Source organism: Microtus ochrogaster, linkage group LG4, assembly GCF_000317375.1.
Source record: "Microtus ochrogaster isolate Prairie Vole_2 linkage group LG4, MicOch1.0, whole genome shotgun sequence".
In the NCBI taxonomy this organism is placed as follows: Eukaryota; Metazoa; Chordata; class Mammalia; order Rodentia; family Cricetidae; genus Microtus; species Microtus ochrogaster.
In genome coordinates, this window is record NC_022030.1 from 31,618,718 (window position 1) to 31,635,352 (window position 16,635).

At 36.7% G+C, this 16,635-nt stretch overlaps 1 protein-coding gene across 1 annotated transcript in view; it reads left to right on the top strand.

Moving 5' to 3' along the window:
* The window catches only part of LOC102002495 (solute carrier organic anion transporter family member 6A1-like), a 102,727-nt gene extending 97,493 nt beyond the window's left edge, over positions 1-5,234 (top strand). Inside the window, exons 13-14 of the mRNA XM_005361397.2 lie at positions 1,593-1,743; positions 5,106-5,234. Coding sequence (XP_005361454.1) covers positions 1,593-1,720 — 128 coding nt within the window. The 3' untranslated portion in view covers positions 1,721-1,743; positions 5,106-5,234. The remainder of the gene's footprint in view (positions 1-1,592; positions 1,744-5,105) is intronic.
* The last annotated feature ends 11,401 nt before the right edge of the window (positions 5,235-16,635 follow it).

The window sequence follows — 16,635 nt, forward strand, 5'->3', positions numbered from 1 at the left end:
AGAGAGAGAGAGAGAGAGAGAGAGAGAAAGGGAGGAGAGAGAAGAATTAAAAGCTGGCTCTCTGAGAGAGGGACAGAAAGAGAAGAGAAGCTAAGGCTGCAATCAGGAAGAAAATGGGTGTGGCTTGTCTCTTAAAGAGACAGAACATTACAACCTCCATAGAAGCAACAGCCAAGAAAGGATACCAGAGTCAGAGACCTCTGCAGGACAAGGACAGAACCAGGGACCTCCACAAGAGTAGATCTGAGCCAGCAACCTCCAGTGGAGCAAGCCTGAGCCAGTGACCTCAGCAGGAGCAACCCCAAGTGAGTAACCTCTGTTGAAGCAGGCCTAAATGAACTCTGAGATTGCAGAGTAACCCCTTGAGTGTCAAGTGACCTTCTGGAACACCAAGTGATCTCTGGGGTGTCTGAAACTGTGACCCTGAATATACCATGAGTAACAACTATCTGAGCCTTGAAAAGTGATTACCAGAGACATAGGCTCAATGACATCAATCAAAGGAAAACATGAGTAGACAAGGTAAGAACACACTCAACACCACAAAGAGCAACACAACAAACAAAAAAAAGCAGTGGTTCTAACACAGCTAGACTTGAACACCCCAACATAGATGAAGTAGAAGAAAATGACCTAAAAAATGACTTTGGAAGAATGTTTGAGTTTCTTGAAGAGGAAATGAAAAATTTTCTCAAAGAAATGGAGGAAAAGAAAAAAAATGGAAGAAATTAGAGAAAACCAAGAAAAAAACAATCAAACAGGAAATAAAAAATTACCTCAAAGAAATGGAGGAAAATACAAAAAAATTAGAAGAAATCATCAAATCCCTTAGAGAAAACCAAGAAAAAAACAATCAAACTGATGAAAGAAACATTTAAAGACTTGAAAACTGAAATAGAGTCAAAAAAAAAAAAACAGAAACTAGAGAATTCTGGACATGGAAAATAAAAGAAAATGATCAAAACAAAAAATGCACGTATAAACAGCAGAATATAAGGCATAGGTGAGTTAATCTCAAGCACTGAAGATACAATAGAGAAAATGGACTCACAGATCAAAGAAAAAATTAGATCTAACAAAAACTTAACACAAAATATCCAGAAAATATGGGAAATCATGAAAAGACCAACTTAAAATTAATAGGGATAGAAGAAGGAGAAGTCCAACTGAAAATCACAGAAAATATATTAAAAAAATCATGTTTGAACTTCTGCCCTCTTGGTGTTAGGCACATGTCTTGGTATATAATTACTATAAGAGTAATTTTATTTTGTATAAATTAATATTTAAATAGCTACATAAAGGTTAAAGCAACTTGGTTAAATTTCAAAAATATAATTCATTTATGTGTTCACAAATTAGCACACTTCATAAATTTGTTGAATACTAATCTTTGGAATCTATCTGATGAATATGAAAAAATTTTGTAAATATTTTAAATAAATATTTTGAGGTAAGTGTATATTATTAATTACATTAATTTAGAAATTAATACTTTAAGAAGAAAGTTTATCTTTTGTTTGGATAGTATTTTTCAAAACTTTTGTTAAAGGAATAGTTACATTCCTGATTATTATTTCTTCTTTATTCAGGTATTATTTTCCAAGCATCCTTAACCTTCTTTAGTCTTTTGGCACTTTTCAACTATAATCGTGGTGTAAAAAAAAACACTGAGAATATGGTTAAGAAAGCAAATGCAAGTAAACAAGAAAAAACTTAATTTCTAACAGATTTCTCCATTGGGTAAGAATTGTATCTTTTCCCTTCGTCAATGGAATATCATATTGATAACCTTTAAAACAATAATAGTACATAGTTACATTAAAATATACTTATTGTAATCCCATAAGTTTTATTATGAGCATAATAATATAATCTGTGTTAAAATTATTGAAGATATTAAAAATATACACTTTTTTAACTCAAAAAAATATTGTCGGTCTTATTTTCCCTTATCTTGAAAATTGATTCTTTTCTCTATAATCTATCTTGACTACAGTTTCTCCTCCCCCCACCCCTCTCAGTTCCTCCCACCTTATCTCCCCTCCAGATGCACCCCATTTCTTTCTCTTATTAGAAAAGAAAAGGCTTCTATGAGATTACAACTAAACATGGCAAAATAAAATGTAGTAAGATAAAAAGAAAAGCCATCACACCAACGCTGGACAAGGCAACCCAATAGTAGGAAAAGAGCCCCCAAAAGGAGTCACAAGAATCAGAGACCCATTTCATCATATACTCAGAAACTCATAACCTCAGAAAAATATTAAGTTGAAAGCTATAATATGGATACAGAGGATCTGGTAAAGACAACTGTAGGACCTGTGCTTCCTGCTTTAGTCTCTGTGAGTTTTTATGAACTTTGTTGATACAGAGGCTTTTCCTTGGGCTCTTACATCTTACACTCTTTCTGCTCCTGTTTCTCTGGGTTCTGGAGCTCTTAAAGGAGGGATTTGAGGGAGACATCATATTTAGATCTGTGTATTCCAAGAATACACAGAAGAACTCTCCTCTCTCTGTGTCTGTCTCTCTGTCTGTCTCTGTCTCTGTCTCTCTGTCTCTGTCTCTGTCTCTCTCTCTCTCTCTCTGTGTGTGTGTGTATTTGTGAAGAATATTGTTGGGAGTCATTTTATTTATATTTATTCCTGGGTTTCATTGAAGGATTTATTCATTTCCTGTTTCAGGACCCCTACTATATTCATAAGGCTGTTTTAAGGTCTTTTTCTTGTGCTTCAGCTATGTTGGGATACTCAGGTGCTCTGGTGGAGACATACTACTCTTGTTATTATTGTTTGTGCTTTCATGTTGTCATATAGACATCTGGGATAGGGATGAATATAGATCTACTTGCTGATCTGCATTTGTCTTTGTTGGGTGGGATTTTGTTTCATGGGTTCCATTTTTGCTCTAGATTTTCAAAGAGTGTGATACCTCTGTGGTGGGAAATTATCTCTGAAACTGATAGATATGTCCACTTAGTGTTTCAGGTAAAATGTATTTCTGAATATTGAGAGATGGTCCTAAATAATGGGGATGGGCTAGATGTCTGAGTGGATGAGAGTAGTGTGTTCAGCCAGGATCTGTTTATTTTGTATCCTTGGAATCAGGGGAAGACAGTGAAGAGAGTTTACCCCACAGTTTCTTCTATAGCTCTAGGGATGATACAAGCAAATGGGCTCTACAGGAACAGAAGAAGAGCAGAAAATCTAGACACAGTCTATCTGATTGCTTGGCAGGAGTGGTGTGTGGGATACCAGGGAGGGTCAGCTGGAGTTGGGGGCTGAAATAAAGAAACAAGTAGGGAGAGGGAGGTGCAAGGGGAAAGCCTGTAAGATCCATAGATGTAGTAGAAGGTAAAGGAAGGCTGCAATGGGTGTTCGTATGACGAGATAGGGATGAGACTGGGGGATCGGGTTTGGAGGAGAAAAGGAGGAGTGGGAGTCTTTAGTATTTTTGCTCAGCAGGTGTCTTCACAGGAGAGCTTTCTGGTGTTAGAGATTGGTATACTGAGATGAGTTGGGGTAAGAAAGGCTGGAGGAGAATGTCTTTGGATCTGTTGGGTAAGGGGTCGGAGAGAAACAGGAGACCTCAGCAAGTTGTTATGGGGCTGGGGATGAGTCTGGTAGATTGGTTCTGGAGGAGAAGAAAGAAGTAAGGATCCACCTCCTGTCTACTTCCTGTGCCAGAAAGACCAGCAAATCCTTTTGGTTTTCAGATGATGCCTTCTTGACTTGGGTGCTGGGTGAGAGCGACAAGTGGGAGAAGGAAGTTAGAAGGGGACGATCTACCAGAGATGGAAGAATGGGGTGGGAGCAGGGAAGGTTGACATCGGTGTTCTTCCTGCAGAGTAGAGGTGAAGACTGGAGGATTGGATCTGGGGGAACAGGATTCATACTTTTTGCTTTTAATAGGAAAACACTTAAAGGAAGAATCTGAGATGAAACGTGAAAATACACACAGTTTAATCCTACAAGTCTACAAGACTTCCTTATTAGTTACTGGGCATAGAGAATTTGAGAGTCTATTAAAAATGTTCTACTTCATTTTTGAGAATTTCACAATGAAATATTATCACATCTACACTTCATTACCCTCAACTTTTCTCATGTCCACACAGCATGTACAGTTCTCAACTTCATTTCATGGCGTGTGTGTTGTGTGTGTGTTCCAAGAAGTGAAGTCAGTGCCACCCATGTATTCATGGGCATGGGGCCATTTACTTGAGCATGGGACTCAATCTATTTTTGAAATTTTTATTTATGATTTCCATGTGTGTAAGCATGTGTGTGCTGTGGCATTTGTGTGGGGTAGACTTGAACTAAGATTACTCATCTTGGTGACTTTACGTGCTGTGCTTTCCTTCCAGCCCCTAATGTCTATTTTTGTTAATTTTGCTTTGGAGTTTCAATAATTGCTTCTTAATAATCCTATAAATCAAATTACATCTTTCACTACAGAACAAAACAAGAAAATTTAAAAATTAAAATCGTGTTAGATTTCTAAAAGATTATTTTAGCAACTTGAGTCAAAATTACATTTATTGATGATTTGACAGATATAACTTGAGAAACTTTTTTTCCCTGCTTTTTATTTTAGAAGATATAAAATATGTCATCATGTTCTCTACATTTAACCTCCACTTGAATTTTATAAATAGTGCCTAATAACCTGCCTCAATTGCCTATTTATTTTAATTTTTGAGTTTATATTTAATCACAAGTATTTCTTTGGAAGAAACTTTTGCATTTGAATATAGAATATGTATCCATCAACATAGGGATTTTTCTCAAGTTAAAATATTCTAAAAAAATTAAATTTTTCTTATATATAATGTGTTTTCCAAGTACTAGATAAAAAAATGATTTTTTTTTTAATAGCAAGAACACAGAAGCCAGTTTTTTCTGCTCTTTCTCTGGTAGAAATGATAAACTTAATGTGACCTTGCACGGAAGGGTGCCTCTATCCATGGCATCGGTATGCAGAGGAGAGTGTGAAGCAGGAAATAATCAGTGCGCTCACAGTCCATAAACTGAACCTGCAGGATGAAAATCTATCAACTAGTTTTACGTGAAAATTGACTTATTCTTTTTTGTTTAAACCCACAGGACCAGAGAACCTATGAGGATCTGAGTTCTAAGTCCATTCTTTGAAGATTTCATAGGATTTGTGGCCTTTAATTTAGAAGAGAAAATATAGCAGAAAATATCTATCTCATTTTCACAATAAATAATACTTTTATGAAACGTTTCTGATCGTGGTTTATGAATTAGGATTTTTTTCCTAGTTTTATTATTTGGAAACATGTTTTGCTGCCATAGCTCATGAATGGGTAGGTCCCTGCAGTCAGTTCACTCACAGCAGCTTGTGGGCTATGGGGTTGAACTCAGACTGTCAAAACTGTAGATAAGCACTCTTACTCCCTAAGCCATTTGCTAATTATTGTTTAGGATTTTAAAATATTATTTTATGTCTGTGATGTAGATACTAGTCAGAATTAGTTTTAAATTATTAAATTATGTATATGAAAGTATTCTTAAATCTAGATATGATTTGAATATGTGTATAGAGTTAGATAATGTTAAAATAATACCACTCAGATTCTCTTGAATATACATGTAATATGTATTAATCCATTAAGGACTCATTTGATTTACATTTACTCCCTCTTCTCTCTCTCTCTCTCGAAGAAAACCAAAAGTTATAATAAAAATTAAGAGGTGAGTTGTACAGTAAACCTTTTTTTTTTTTTTGCTATGGCAGAACATCATACACTGGCTCACAAATTTATTCAGCACAAATGAAAAAGAAGGCTATTAAATAAATTAAATAAAAATTCATCACCTTTGCTTAAGTGAATTTGACTGCCTTTGAAATAATCCTGGGAAAATAACTCAGTATTAGATAAGATAGCTTAGCAAATAGATAATATTTTTAAAAGTTAGCCATATGAGGAATTACTCAAGCATGTGAATCTATATTTGGATTACTATAATCTTTGTAAAGTCAGACATGGAACCAGCCTCTGTAGTCTTTGCATTCCTATTACGATACATAAGGTAGAACCAAGAGAACCTCTGGAAGCCTGGTACATACAATGGTGACAAAGGAGAGACCCTGTCAAGCAAAGAACAAGGCAAGGGTCAACATCTAATACTGTCTTTGACATCACATGTACATGCATTTTTGGTTTCAGACTGTTCATGTACATACGAATATGTACAAACACACATTACAATGAAAATATACACAAGATTTTAAAAGAAAATAATATACATTAGAAGGTTCAAGTATAAATGAAAAATTTTGAAGATTTCTAGTTTTCATGAAATTGGAATCTTTGGAGAGTACATATTTTGAATGACCTATTTTTTGTTTGTCCATTCAAAAATTTACACTTCCTCACCTTTTCCAATTCCCTTCCTGCTCCCCCACCCATCCTCCTCCCTCTCCCTTCCTCCTTAAGAGAGGACAGGGAACCCTGCCCTGTGGGAAGTCCAAGGCCCTCCCCCCTACATCCAGGCCTAGGAAGCTTTGCATCCAAAAAGACTAGGGTCCCAAAAAGCCAGTACATGCAGTAGAATCAAATCCCAGTGTCTTTATCAACTTCTCAGTCAGCCCCCATTGTCAACCTCATTCAGGGAGTCAGGTTTGATCACGTGCTCTTTCAGTCCAGGTCCAGCTGGATTTGTTGAGCTCCCATTAGAACAGGTACTCTGCCTCAGCAGGTAGACCAACATCTCACCGTCCTGACTTCCTTGCTTGTCTTCTCCCTCCTTCTGCTCTCAACTGGACCTTGGGAACTCAGTCCATTGCTCTGATGAGGGTCTCTGCCTCTATCTCTAGCCTTCTCCGGACATAGATTCTATGGTGATATTCGAGATAATCATCAATGTGATATCTCGAAGACACTGGCAAGGACAATTCAGGCACCCTCTGCTCTGCTGCTCAAGGACCTAGTTGGGGACATCCCCATGGACACCTGGGATCCGCTCTAGAGCTAAGTCTCTTGCCAACCCTAAAATAGCTCACTTAATATAGATCTCCTCTTTCCTGCTCCTATTGAAGCCCTTCCTCCATCTCCACCCTCCCACTCCCCTAAGCTCTCCCGAGTCTTTCCCTTCTTCCAGCTCTCTACCCCTCTCCCCTTCCCCCAATCCCACCCCCACCCCTAGCCCGACCCCCATGCTCCCAACTTTTGCCCTGCAATCTTGTTTTTTTCCAATTTCAAGGAGGATCTATATATGTCTTTCTTTGGGTTCACCCTGCTATTTGGCTTGTGAACTATGTCCTTTGTTTAGGGCTAGAGTCCACAAATGAGTGAGTACATACCATATTCATCTTTTTGGGTATGGGTTATCTCACTCAGGGTAGTGTTTTCTATTTCCATCCATTTGCATGCAAAATTCAAGAGGTCATTGTTTTTTTTTAACCTCTGAGTAGTACTCTAATGTGTATATATTCCATACTTTCTTTATCCATTCTTCCATAGAGGGGCATCTAGTTTGTTTCCATATTCTGGCTATTACAAATAATGCTGCTATGAACATAGTTGAACAAATGCTTTTGTAGTGTGATTGGGCATCTCTTGAGTATATTGGGTATATACCAGAGTGGTATTGCTGGATCCTGATGTAGGTTGAATTCCAGTTTCCTAAGAAACCGCCACATTGATTTCCAAAGTGGTTTCACAAGTTTGCATTCTCACTAGCAATGGATGAATGTTCCCCTTACTCACATCCTCTCCAGCATAGGCTATCATTGGTGTTTTTGATTTTAGACATTCTGACAGATGTAACATGGTATCTCAAAGTTATATTGATTTGCATTTCCCTGATTACTAAGGAGGTTGAACATGACCTTAAGTGTCTTTTGGCCATTTGAACTTCTTCTGTTGAGAATTTTCTGTTCAGTTCAGTACTCCCATTTTTTTAATTGGGTTAATTAGAATTTTAATGTCTAGTTTCTTGAGTTCTTTATATATTTTGGAGATCAGACCTTTGTCTGATGTGGGGTTGGTAAAGATCTTCTCCCATTCAGTAGGTTGCCTTTTTGTCTTAGTGACAGTGTCCTTTGCTTTACAGAATCTTCTCAGTTTCAGTAGTCCCATTTATTCAATGTTTCTCTTATTGTCTGTGCTACTAGGGTTGTACGTAGGAAGTGGTTAATATTCTGGTCTTTGATTGGATTCTATTGGTCAATGTCTATGTTTTTATGCCAATACCAAGCTGTTTTCATTACTGTAGCTCTGTTACAGAGTTTCAAGTCAAGAATAGTAATGACTCTGGAAGTTCCTTTATTGTATAGGATTTTTTGTCTATTCTAGGATTTTTGTTTTTCCAAGTAAAGTTGATTACGGTTCTCCCAAGATCTGTGAAGAGTTTTGTTGGGATTTTGATGGGGATTGTGTCAAATTTATACATTGCCTTTGGTAGAATTGCCATTTTTACTATCTTGATCCTGCCCATCCAAGAGCACTAGAGATCCTTCTGTTTTCCGATGTCCTCTTCATTTTCTTTCATCAAAGCCTTAAAGTTCTTGTCAAATAGATATTTGGTTAGAGTTACCCCATGATACTTTATGTTATTTTTGGCTATTGTGAAAGAAAAGATATGGTGAGAGTGAACAGCCTTGTCTTGTTCCTGATTTTAGTGGAATGGCTTTGAGTTTCTCTCCATTTACTTTGATATTAGCTGTTGGCTTGCTGTATATTGCTTTTATTATATTTAGATATGGTCCTTGTATCCCTAACCTCTCCAAGACCTTTATCATAAAGGTGTGTTAAATTTTGTCAAATGCTTTGTCAGCATCTAAAGAAATGATCGTATGGTTTTTTCTTTAAGTTTATTTATATGGTGGATTACATTGATAGATTTTCATATATTGAACCAGCCCTGCATCTCTTGGATGAAGCCTACTTGATTGTAATTTATAATTTTTTGATGTGTTCTTGGATTCGGTTTGCCAATATTTTATTGAGAATTTTTGCATCAATGTTCATGAGCGAGATTTGTCTGTAATTCCCTTTCTTGGTTGAGTTTTTGTGTGGTTTTGGTATCAGGGTAACTGTAGCTTCATAAAAAGAGTTTGGCAATGAATCTTCTGTTTCTATTAAGTGAAACACATTAAGTAAAGAGTATAGGTATCAGCTCTTCTTGGAAGTTCTGGTAAAATTCTGCATTAAATCCATCTGTTCCTGGGGTTTTTTTTTTGGGAGGTTTTTTTATGACAGTTTCTATTTCCTCACAACTTATAGGTCTATTTAAATTGTTCACCTGGTCTTGATTCAATTTTGGTATATGATATTTATATAAAATCAGTTCCATTTCTTTTACATTTTTTAACTTTGTGGCATATAGGCTTTTGTAGTAAGACCTATTGATTCTCTGAATTTCCTCAGTGTCTGTTGTTATGTCCCCCTTTTCATTTCTGATCTTGTTAATTTGCATGTTCTCACTCTGCCTTTTGATTAGTTTGGATAGGGGTTTGTCAATATTGTTGATTTTCTCAAAGAACCAGCTCTTTGTTTCATTGATTCTTTGGATTGTTTTCTGTATTTGTATTTTGTTGCTTTCAGCCCTCAGTTTGATTATTTCCAGTCTTCTACTCCTCCTGGGTGAGTTTGAATCAAATGGACTTAACAGACATCTATAGAACATTCCACCCAAATAGGAAAGAATATACCTTCTTCTCAGCATCTCATGGAACCTTCTCAAAAATTGATCTCATACTCGGTAACAAAGCAAACTTCCACAGACACAAAAACATCTTAGTAACCATCTGTGTCTTATCTGATCACCATGGAATAAAGTTAGAATTCAACAACAATTATACTCCCAGAAAGCCTACAAACTCATGGAAACTGAACAGTCAACTACTGAACCACCCCTCAGTCCGGGAAGAAATAAAAAAAAAAGAAATTAAATTCTTCTTTAATTCAACAAAAATAAAAATACAACATACCTAAACCTATGGGACGTTATGAAAGCAGTGCTTAGAGGAAAGTTCATAGCACTAAGTTCCCACATTAAAAAAATGGAGAAAGCTCACATCAGAGACTTAGCAGCACAGCTGAAAGCTCTGGAAAAATAAGCAGACTCACCTTTCTCCTATGGAGTGTGCAGAGAAACTTTTGGTACCAGAGATGCTAGTACATAGTGTGAAAAGCTCTATGTGGCACCAGCTTGACTTCCTCAGTTCCTTGAGTTGTTTTGGTGTTGTCTTCAGCCTTGGGACTTGTTGTCAGTTTGCAGAGACAAAACTACAACCTTGGCAATAGTCTGGGTTGTTTGTGAGTTCCCGTGGGACCCAATTGCCCCAAACCTCAATCAGATGTAACTCTATTTCAGTAGTAGAAGCTTCTTTTGCTAACAGGAAATGTCTAGTTAGGGACCATTCTCCCCAATTATTTTATAATTTTACTTAAATCATCTTCATAAATGTTTGTTATTTGGGAAGCTCCAATTGCATTGTTTACATATTACCTCTCAAATGGTCCTTGATTTTTATTGTCTCTCCCTATATTTCCCTTCCCTCATTCCCCTCTCTGCACCCAGACTTTTCACTCTAACCTCTCATTCCAGTCTTATCCCGATCTATCTATAACAATCTATTTCTGATTTGTTTCCATAATGCTTTAGTCCATACCTAGCCTCTCTCATTCTACAGATTTTAGCTAGACTATCATTGTTTTAACAGCTAATATCCACTCTTTCCATATCTCTGTTGCTTGTGGATGATGTTTTCTAGTTCCATCCATTTACCTGAAAATTGTATGATGTTAATTATTTTAATCATTGAGTATATTTACACAATGGGGTATTCCACTGTGCATTATGATACTACATCATGTAAATGTACAACAGTTTCCTTATTCATTGTCCTGTTGAGGGACATCTGTTTGGTCTCTGATTTCTGGCTCTTTTGTGTAAGGCAATAATGAACATGGCTGGTCAAGGCCTCTACAGTATGATGAAGCATCCTTTGGGTATACAGTAAAGAGTGGCATAGTTGGACTTTTAAGGCAGAAAAGCGCTCATCTTCTTGAGACAGTGCCACACTGATTTCCATAGAGGCTATAAAAGGTATCACTCCTACTAGCATTCAATGTTTCTTTTCCTTGCTCAATATCCTAGCAAGCAAGAGCTATCATTGTTGTTATGGTTCTTAGCTATTCTTATTGGTGTAAGATAATATCTCAAAATAGTTTTGAATTTCATTTTCTTATGACTCTGTATGTTGAACATTTCTTTAATTGTTTCTCAACTATTTGATTAGGTGGAAGGACTTTGACAAAAGTCTCTTCTACTTAATGGACAGAGAATATATTCTTAAATGGATAGATATCATGGACAATACCCAAAGGGCAAAAATTTGAAGGGTATAGAACCTTCTCCATTAGTTTCTCTGAGACCACAGCATCATTTTCTCCTGTACATATATGAGAAGTAAATTTTTGAAGGGGTATACTTTTGAAAAATTTTGTATTCTGTGCTATACAGAGTTTAAAAAAACACAGAGTGATTGTGTTTTGTAAATGAGCCTAAATAGCTTTCAAAGATGATCAGGGCATAATTGTCTCCCATATAAGTGCTGAACTTGGGAGGGGAAAGTCATCAAAGTAGGTTTCATAAGCCATTTCTGGACGTGCATTCATTACTGGGCTATTGTACTGTTTTTAATACTGATTGCAATTTGTTTCATTCTTTGTTTAGAATGGTCATTCCTAATGGTTGGAAAGTCTCATGTTTCTGTTTCATAGCAGTACCTGTCCCTAAAGATCAGTAACAGCCAAGATCATGATGTTATTCCCACTGTGGCCAAGAGTATTCAAGGGCTAAATTGTTTCTCATCTTGTTTAAATTCATAGTGTTTGAAGTATTGAATATAGTATTTATGTTTAATATTATAGGGATACCTAAAGTATTCATAGCACATTAACAATTTTTTCTTGCTTTTTAATTCATAGGTTACTTCTTTTATATAGTATGCCTATTTGCATAGCAATCATTCAGTGTAATTTTGATTAAAGACTGAAAATAGTTAAAATATAAAAGATGCAACTCTCACCTCTTTCACAAATACTTTCCATACCTGATTGATAGAAGAAAATCTCCAAGTATTCCAAACATGCTTTTGTATAAATGACAGGATATTTCACCCTAAATCCTTTATCCTATTATAAATATTAGCATATGTACATTTTGGTACAATGTTGTGTAAAAACACTTTACAGCTTCAAAAGGACAGTAGTCCTATGATCCCTGTGTGGCTGCATCCACAGTCTTTGCTCTTTGGAGTGTAGGGTAGTCAAGGTTCTATCTTGCTTCATTTTCTATTGTGGCTTTGTTTAAATAAATTTATGTGTTACACATTGCCTCCCACAAAGGAATTCAAAGCACATAACATTATGACACCCTTGCCAAATCCTGGTGATGTAAGAAGCGAAAGTTACTATCAAGAAGTTGGTGAAGAAAGTGATGCCTGGTGAAGTTGAGTGGCTGAATGCAGGTTCTTCAGTGATGCAGACTGACTCTCTGCCTCCAGTGCTTAACAGTAACCAGAGGGTAAACACATTGTGTGACCACAGCCACAGCTTCCACTCCTACAAGTCACTGCACAGGAGTATACCAACACTGCTGCAGGGACCATGTAAGGTACCTGATTTTACAGTGCTCTGTAGCAAATCAGCATTTCTCTAGAACTTTCTGATTAGATGCTTCTTCTAAAAGTGGGTTTATAAATTGTGGCTATTTACATCATCCGTTTATTGCAAGTTCTTTTCTAACAAAGGATTAGGTAAAGACATATGAAAGGAATAACTTGGATAGTTCTTTTCTAAAAATGTTTACTTTCACAGTTTTTTGAAATAGTGATATAGTCAACAAAAAAGGTGTCTACAGTTGATAACCCAAGCTCTTAAAAAGTCTTTTCATACTAATATACATTGGTTATATTCCCCACCCTAACTCCTTCAGATCCTCCCCACCTCCCAACATGACCCTTGTCTTATTGGTAACCAAAAGTTCTGGTGCTATTCGACCACAGAATTTACTTATTTGGATTTATCAAAACTCATCAGTCCTGTTCTGACTATCTAGCACAGGGCAGCATGTTCACAGTTAAAAAGCAGAGATGAAAAGTTGAGGCATGCAGGGAATTAGATAGAAGGCATTTCTAGGGTGGTGATCTTTTCTTTGAGGAAGGGAAAACTGTAAATTAATGGAAAATTGCAGATTAATTGGTTAATATTTTCATGTTTCTCAAGACAGATACATTATGAAATTTAAAGTAATAAGAATTTCCGCTACTCATTATGGTTTCAAAAGTCCCACATTCAAAAGTACATATGCGTGTGTACATACACAGACACATATGCATACATGTTAATCATGAAGTACAGATTTTAGATGTTTATCCTATTTTATAGGTGCAAACTCTCATGTACCCTTGAGTCAGGACCCTTGTCTTTGCTGCTCATCCATAATGTCCCTCCAAGACAAGGGCCAAGCAGAAGCCAATCTGTGAGAGCTGTTGGTGAGTCTGACTAACTCAGTTTCCTTCACCCATGTGGTTCCCCTCTAGGCCCACCCCTATTTAGAAACTTCATCTGAACATCCTCTTGCTGAAGCTAATCCTACACACAAGTTGCTACCACCATCATTCTTCTTTGGCTCTCTAGGTTCAGACCCAAGCAGGCATTGCATTCATGGAAAAAAATGAAATTATGTAGACAATACAGAGTTCACAATCTGAACTAAATAAAGAGATAGAAACAGTGGATAACAAAATTTTATTAGACTAACTGAACACTTTAAAAAACAGAATGTATGCAGTGGTATAGTTAAATTCCATCTAGTATATTATAGAACCTAAGATTACTTTCATTTTTTTGTATTGTTTTTGTTTTTGAGACAGAGTTTCTATGTGTAGCATTAGAGATTGTCCTAAAACTTGCTTTGTAGACCAGGCTGGCCTTGAACTCACAGAAATCTGCCTGCTTCTGAATCCTGAGTGCTGTGATTAAAGATGTGTGCCACCTCTGCCTGGCTTTAGCTTTTTTTCCTTACTGTCACTTGAAGAGGGTCTGTGTAGTCACCAGGGAGCAACTGATGAACACAGACCTTTAACAATGTTCTACAAGTGTTTATGGGACAATGACAAATGTAATCCATTTTCTTGAGAACTTGGGTTGCTGTTTTAACTGTGTAAATATGTGTTACATTTGTTTATGCCGCAGAACACTACTTTAACCATATAACGCTGTGTTACATTTGTTTATGCAGCATTTGTTTAATTGTGTAAAGATGTGTTACCTTGGTTTAGGCTGCATTTGTTTAATTATGTAAAGATGTGTTGCCTTTGTTTCACATCACCTGCTTTAGGCACCTGATTGGTCCAATAAAGAGCTGAACAATGAAAAGCTAGGTAGAAAAAGGATAGGTGGGGATGTTGAGCAGAGGGAATTAAGTAGGAGGAGAAATCTAGGCAAAGGAAGAGGTGGAGAGAACTAGGAAGAAAGAGCATGACAAGCCCCGGGTTAGAAGCCAGAGCTGCAAGCCAGACACAGAAAAGACCATACGGAAAGAAAGGAAGGTAAAAAGACCTGTGGGAAAATGTAGATTAAGAAAAACAGGTCAAAATAACCTAGAAGAGAAAGTGGGACAAGCATAAACTAAAACCAAGTATTCATAACTAATAATGAGTCTCCACGTCTTGATTTGAGAACTGGTTGGTGGCCTCAAAACTGAAAGACTGGGACACTTGGCCTATAGAGCACTGTTGTAGGAGGCCACTTGTTTGTTCCCAGCTACTCAGCCCCAAAATAATCACACAGAAACCAGATTATTTGCAATAATGTTTGGCCAAAAGATTAAGCTTATTTCTGGCTAACTCATACCTTAAATTAACTCATCTCCATTAATCTGTCCATCACCACGAGGATGTGGCTTATAGGGAAAGTTCTGGCATCTGTCTCTGGTAGGGCTTCATGGCTTCTTCTGACTTAGCCTTTTTCCTCCTAGCATTCAGTTTAGTTTTCACTGTCTATCTCTACTCTGCCCTATCAGGCCAAGGCAGTTATTTCATTAACCAATAAAAACAACACATAGACAAAAGGACCTCCTACCCCAGGGCACACCTTTAATACCAGTGTGTAGGAGGCAGAGGTAGGAGGATCTCTATGAGCTGGAGATTAACTTGTTCTACATAGCAGGTTCAAGACCAGCCAAAGCTATGCGTAGTGAAACCCTGTCTATGACAATGAATTCCTAAAGTAGTAAAATATTGAATATCAAGTTCTAATCTGATAAATTTTTTAACAAAATAATCTCAAGTCAGGATCTCTTGCCTTTTATACTCTCTCTTTTCCCCCCCTCTTCCCCTCTCCTTCACCACTCTCCTTTTCTTCTCCATACCTTCTCTTATTGTCTGACTGAACTGATAGGCTATTTCCAAGAAAATAGTCTAACTGAGCCTCATTTGTAAATTTAAATAAATCAACAAATTCCATAAATAAATAAATAAAGAAAGAAAGGAAGGAAGAAAGAAAGAAAGAAAGAAAGAAAGAAAGAAAGAAAGAAAAAGAAAAACCAATCAACAGGTGAAAGAAGCGATTCAGGACTTGAAAACCGAAATAGAGACAATAAAGTAAACACAAACTGAGGGAATTCTGGAAATGGGAAATATGGGAAAATGATCAGGAACCACAAACACAAGCATAAACAGCAGAATACAAGGGATGAAGGAGAGACCCTCAACCATTGAAAATACAATAGAGGAAACAGACACCAATCAAAGAAAACATTAAATCTATCAAAAATATCCAGGAAATATGGGATACCATAAAAAGACTAAACCTAAGAATAATAGGGATAGAAGTCCAACTAAGAAGCACAAAAAATGCATTCAACAAAATCATAAAAGAAAACTTTCCCAACCTAAAAAAAGATTATGCATATGAAGATACAGGAAACTTACATAACAACAAATAGACTTGGTCAGAAAATGTCCCCTCACCACATAATACCCTGCCCTCTCTTAGGACTGGAGGGGGTGGGGGAGGGTGACTGGGGGAGCAGGAGGGAAATGGGAAAAGGGGAGGAAGTGGAAATTTTAAATAGTATTATTTATAAAGCAATAAAAAGTCAAAAAATTTATTTTAAAGGATAAAAAAATGAATTCTTGGAGTGGTAGTGGCACACACATTTAATCCCAGCACTCAGGAGACAGAGGCAGGCGACAGGTGGATCACTGAATTTGAGGCCAGCCTTATTTACAGAGTGAGTTCCAGGACAGCCATAACTACACAGAGAAGCCCTGTCTCAAAAATAAATAAATAAATAGTAAATAAAAAATAAACAAATCTACTTAGGAGTTGTATGCAATTGTGTATATCCTCCACTTAATCATCTGGCTGGAAAAATAATATCTGTGTGGATTCTAGTGATAAGTTACTTTCACATCATTTCTTACTCTAAGGTTAGCTAGAATTTTTTTTTTTAGAATTTTAATCAGAATGCAATTATATCACTTCCACCTCCTCTTTCCTCCCTCCAGAATGTCTCGTGTTTCCTTCAACCATCCAACCCCTCCCATACTCCCTCATGTTCTCTTGAATTGATAGCTTTTTTCTTTTTT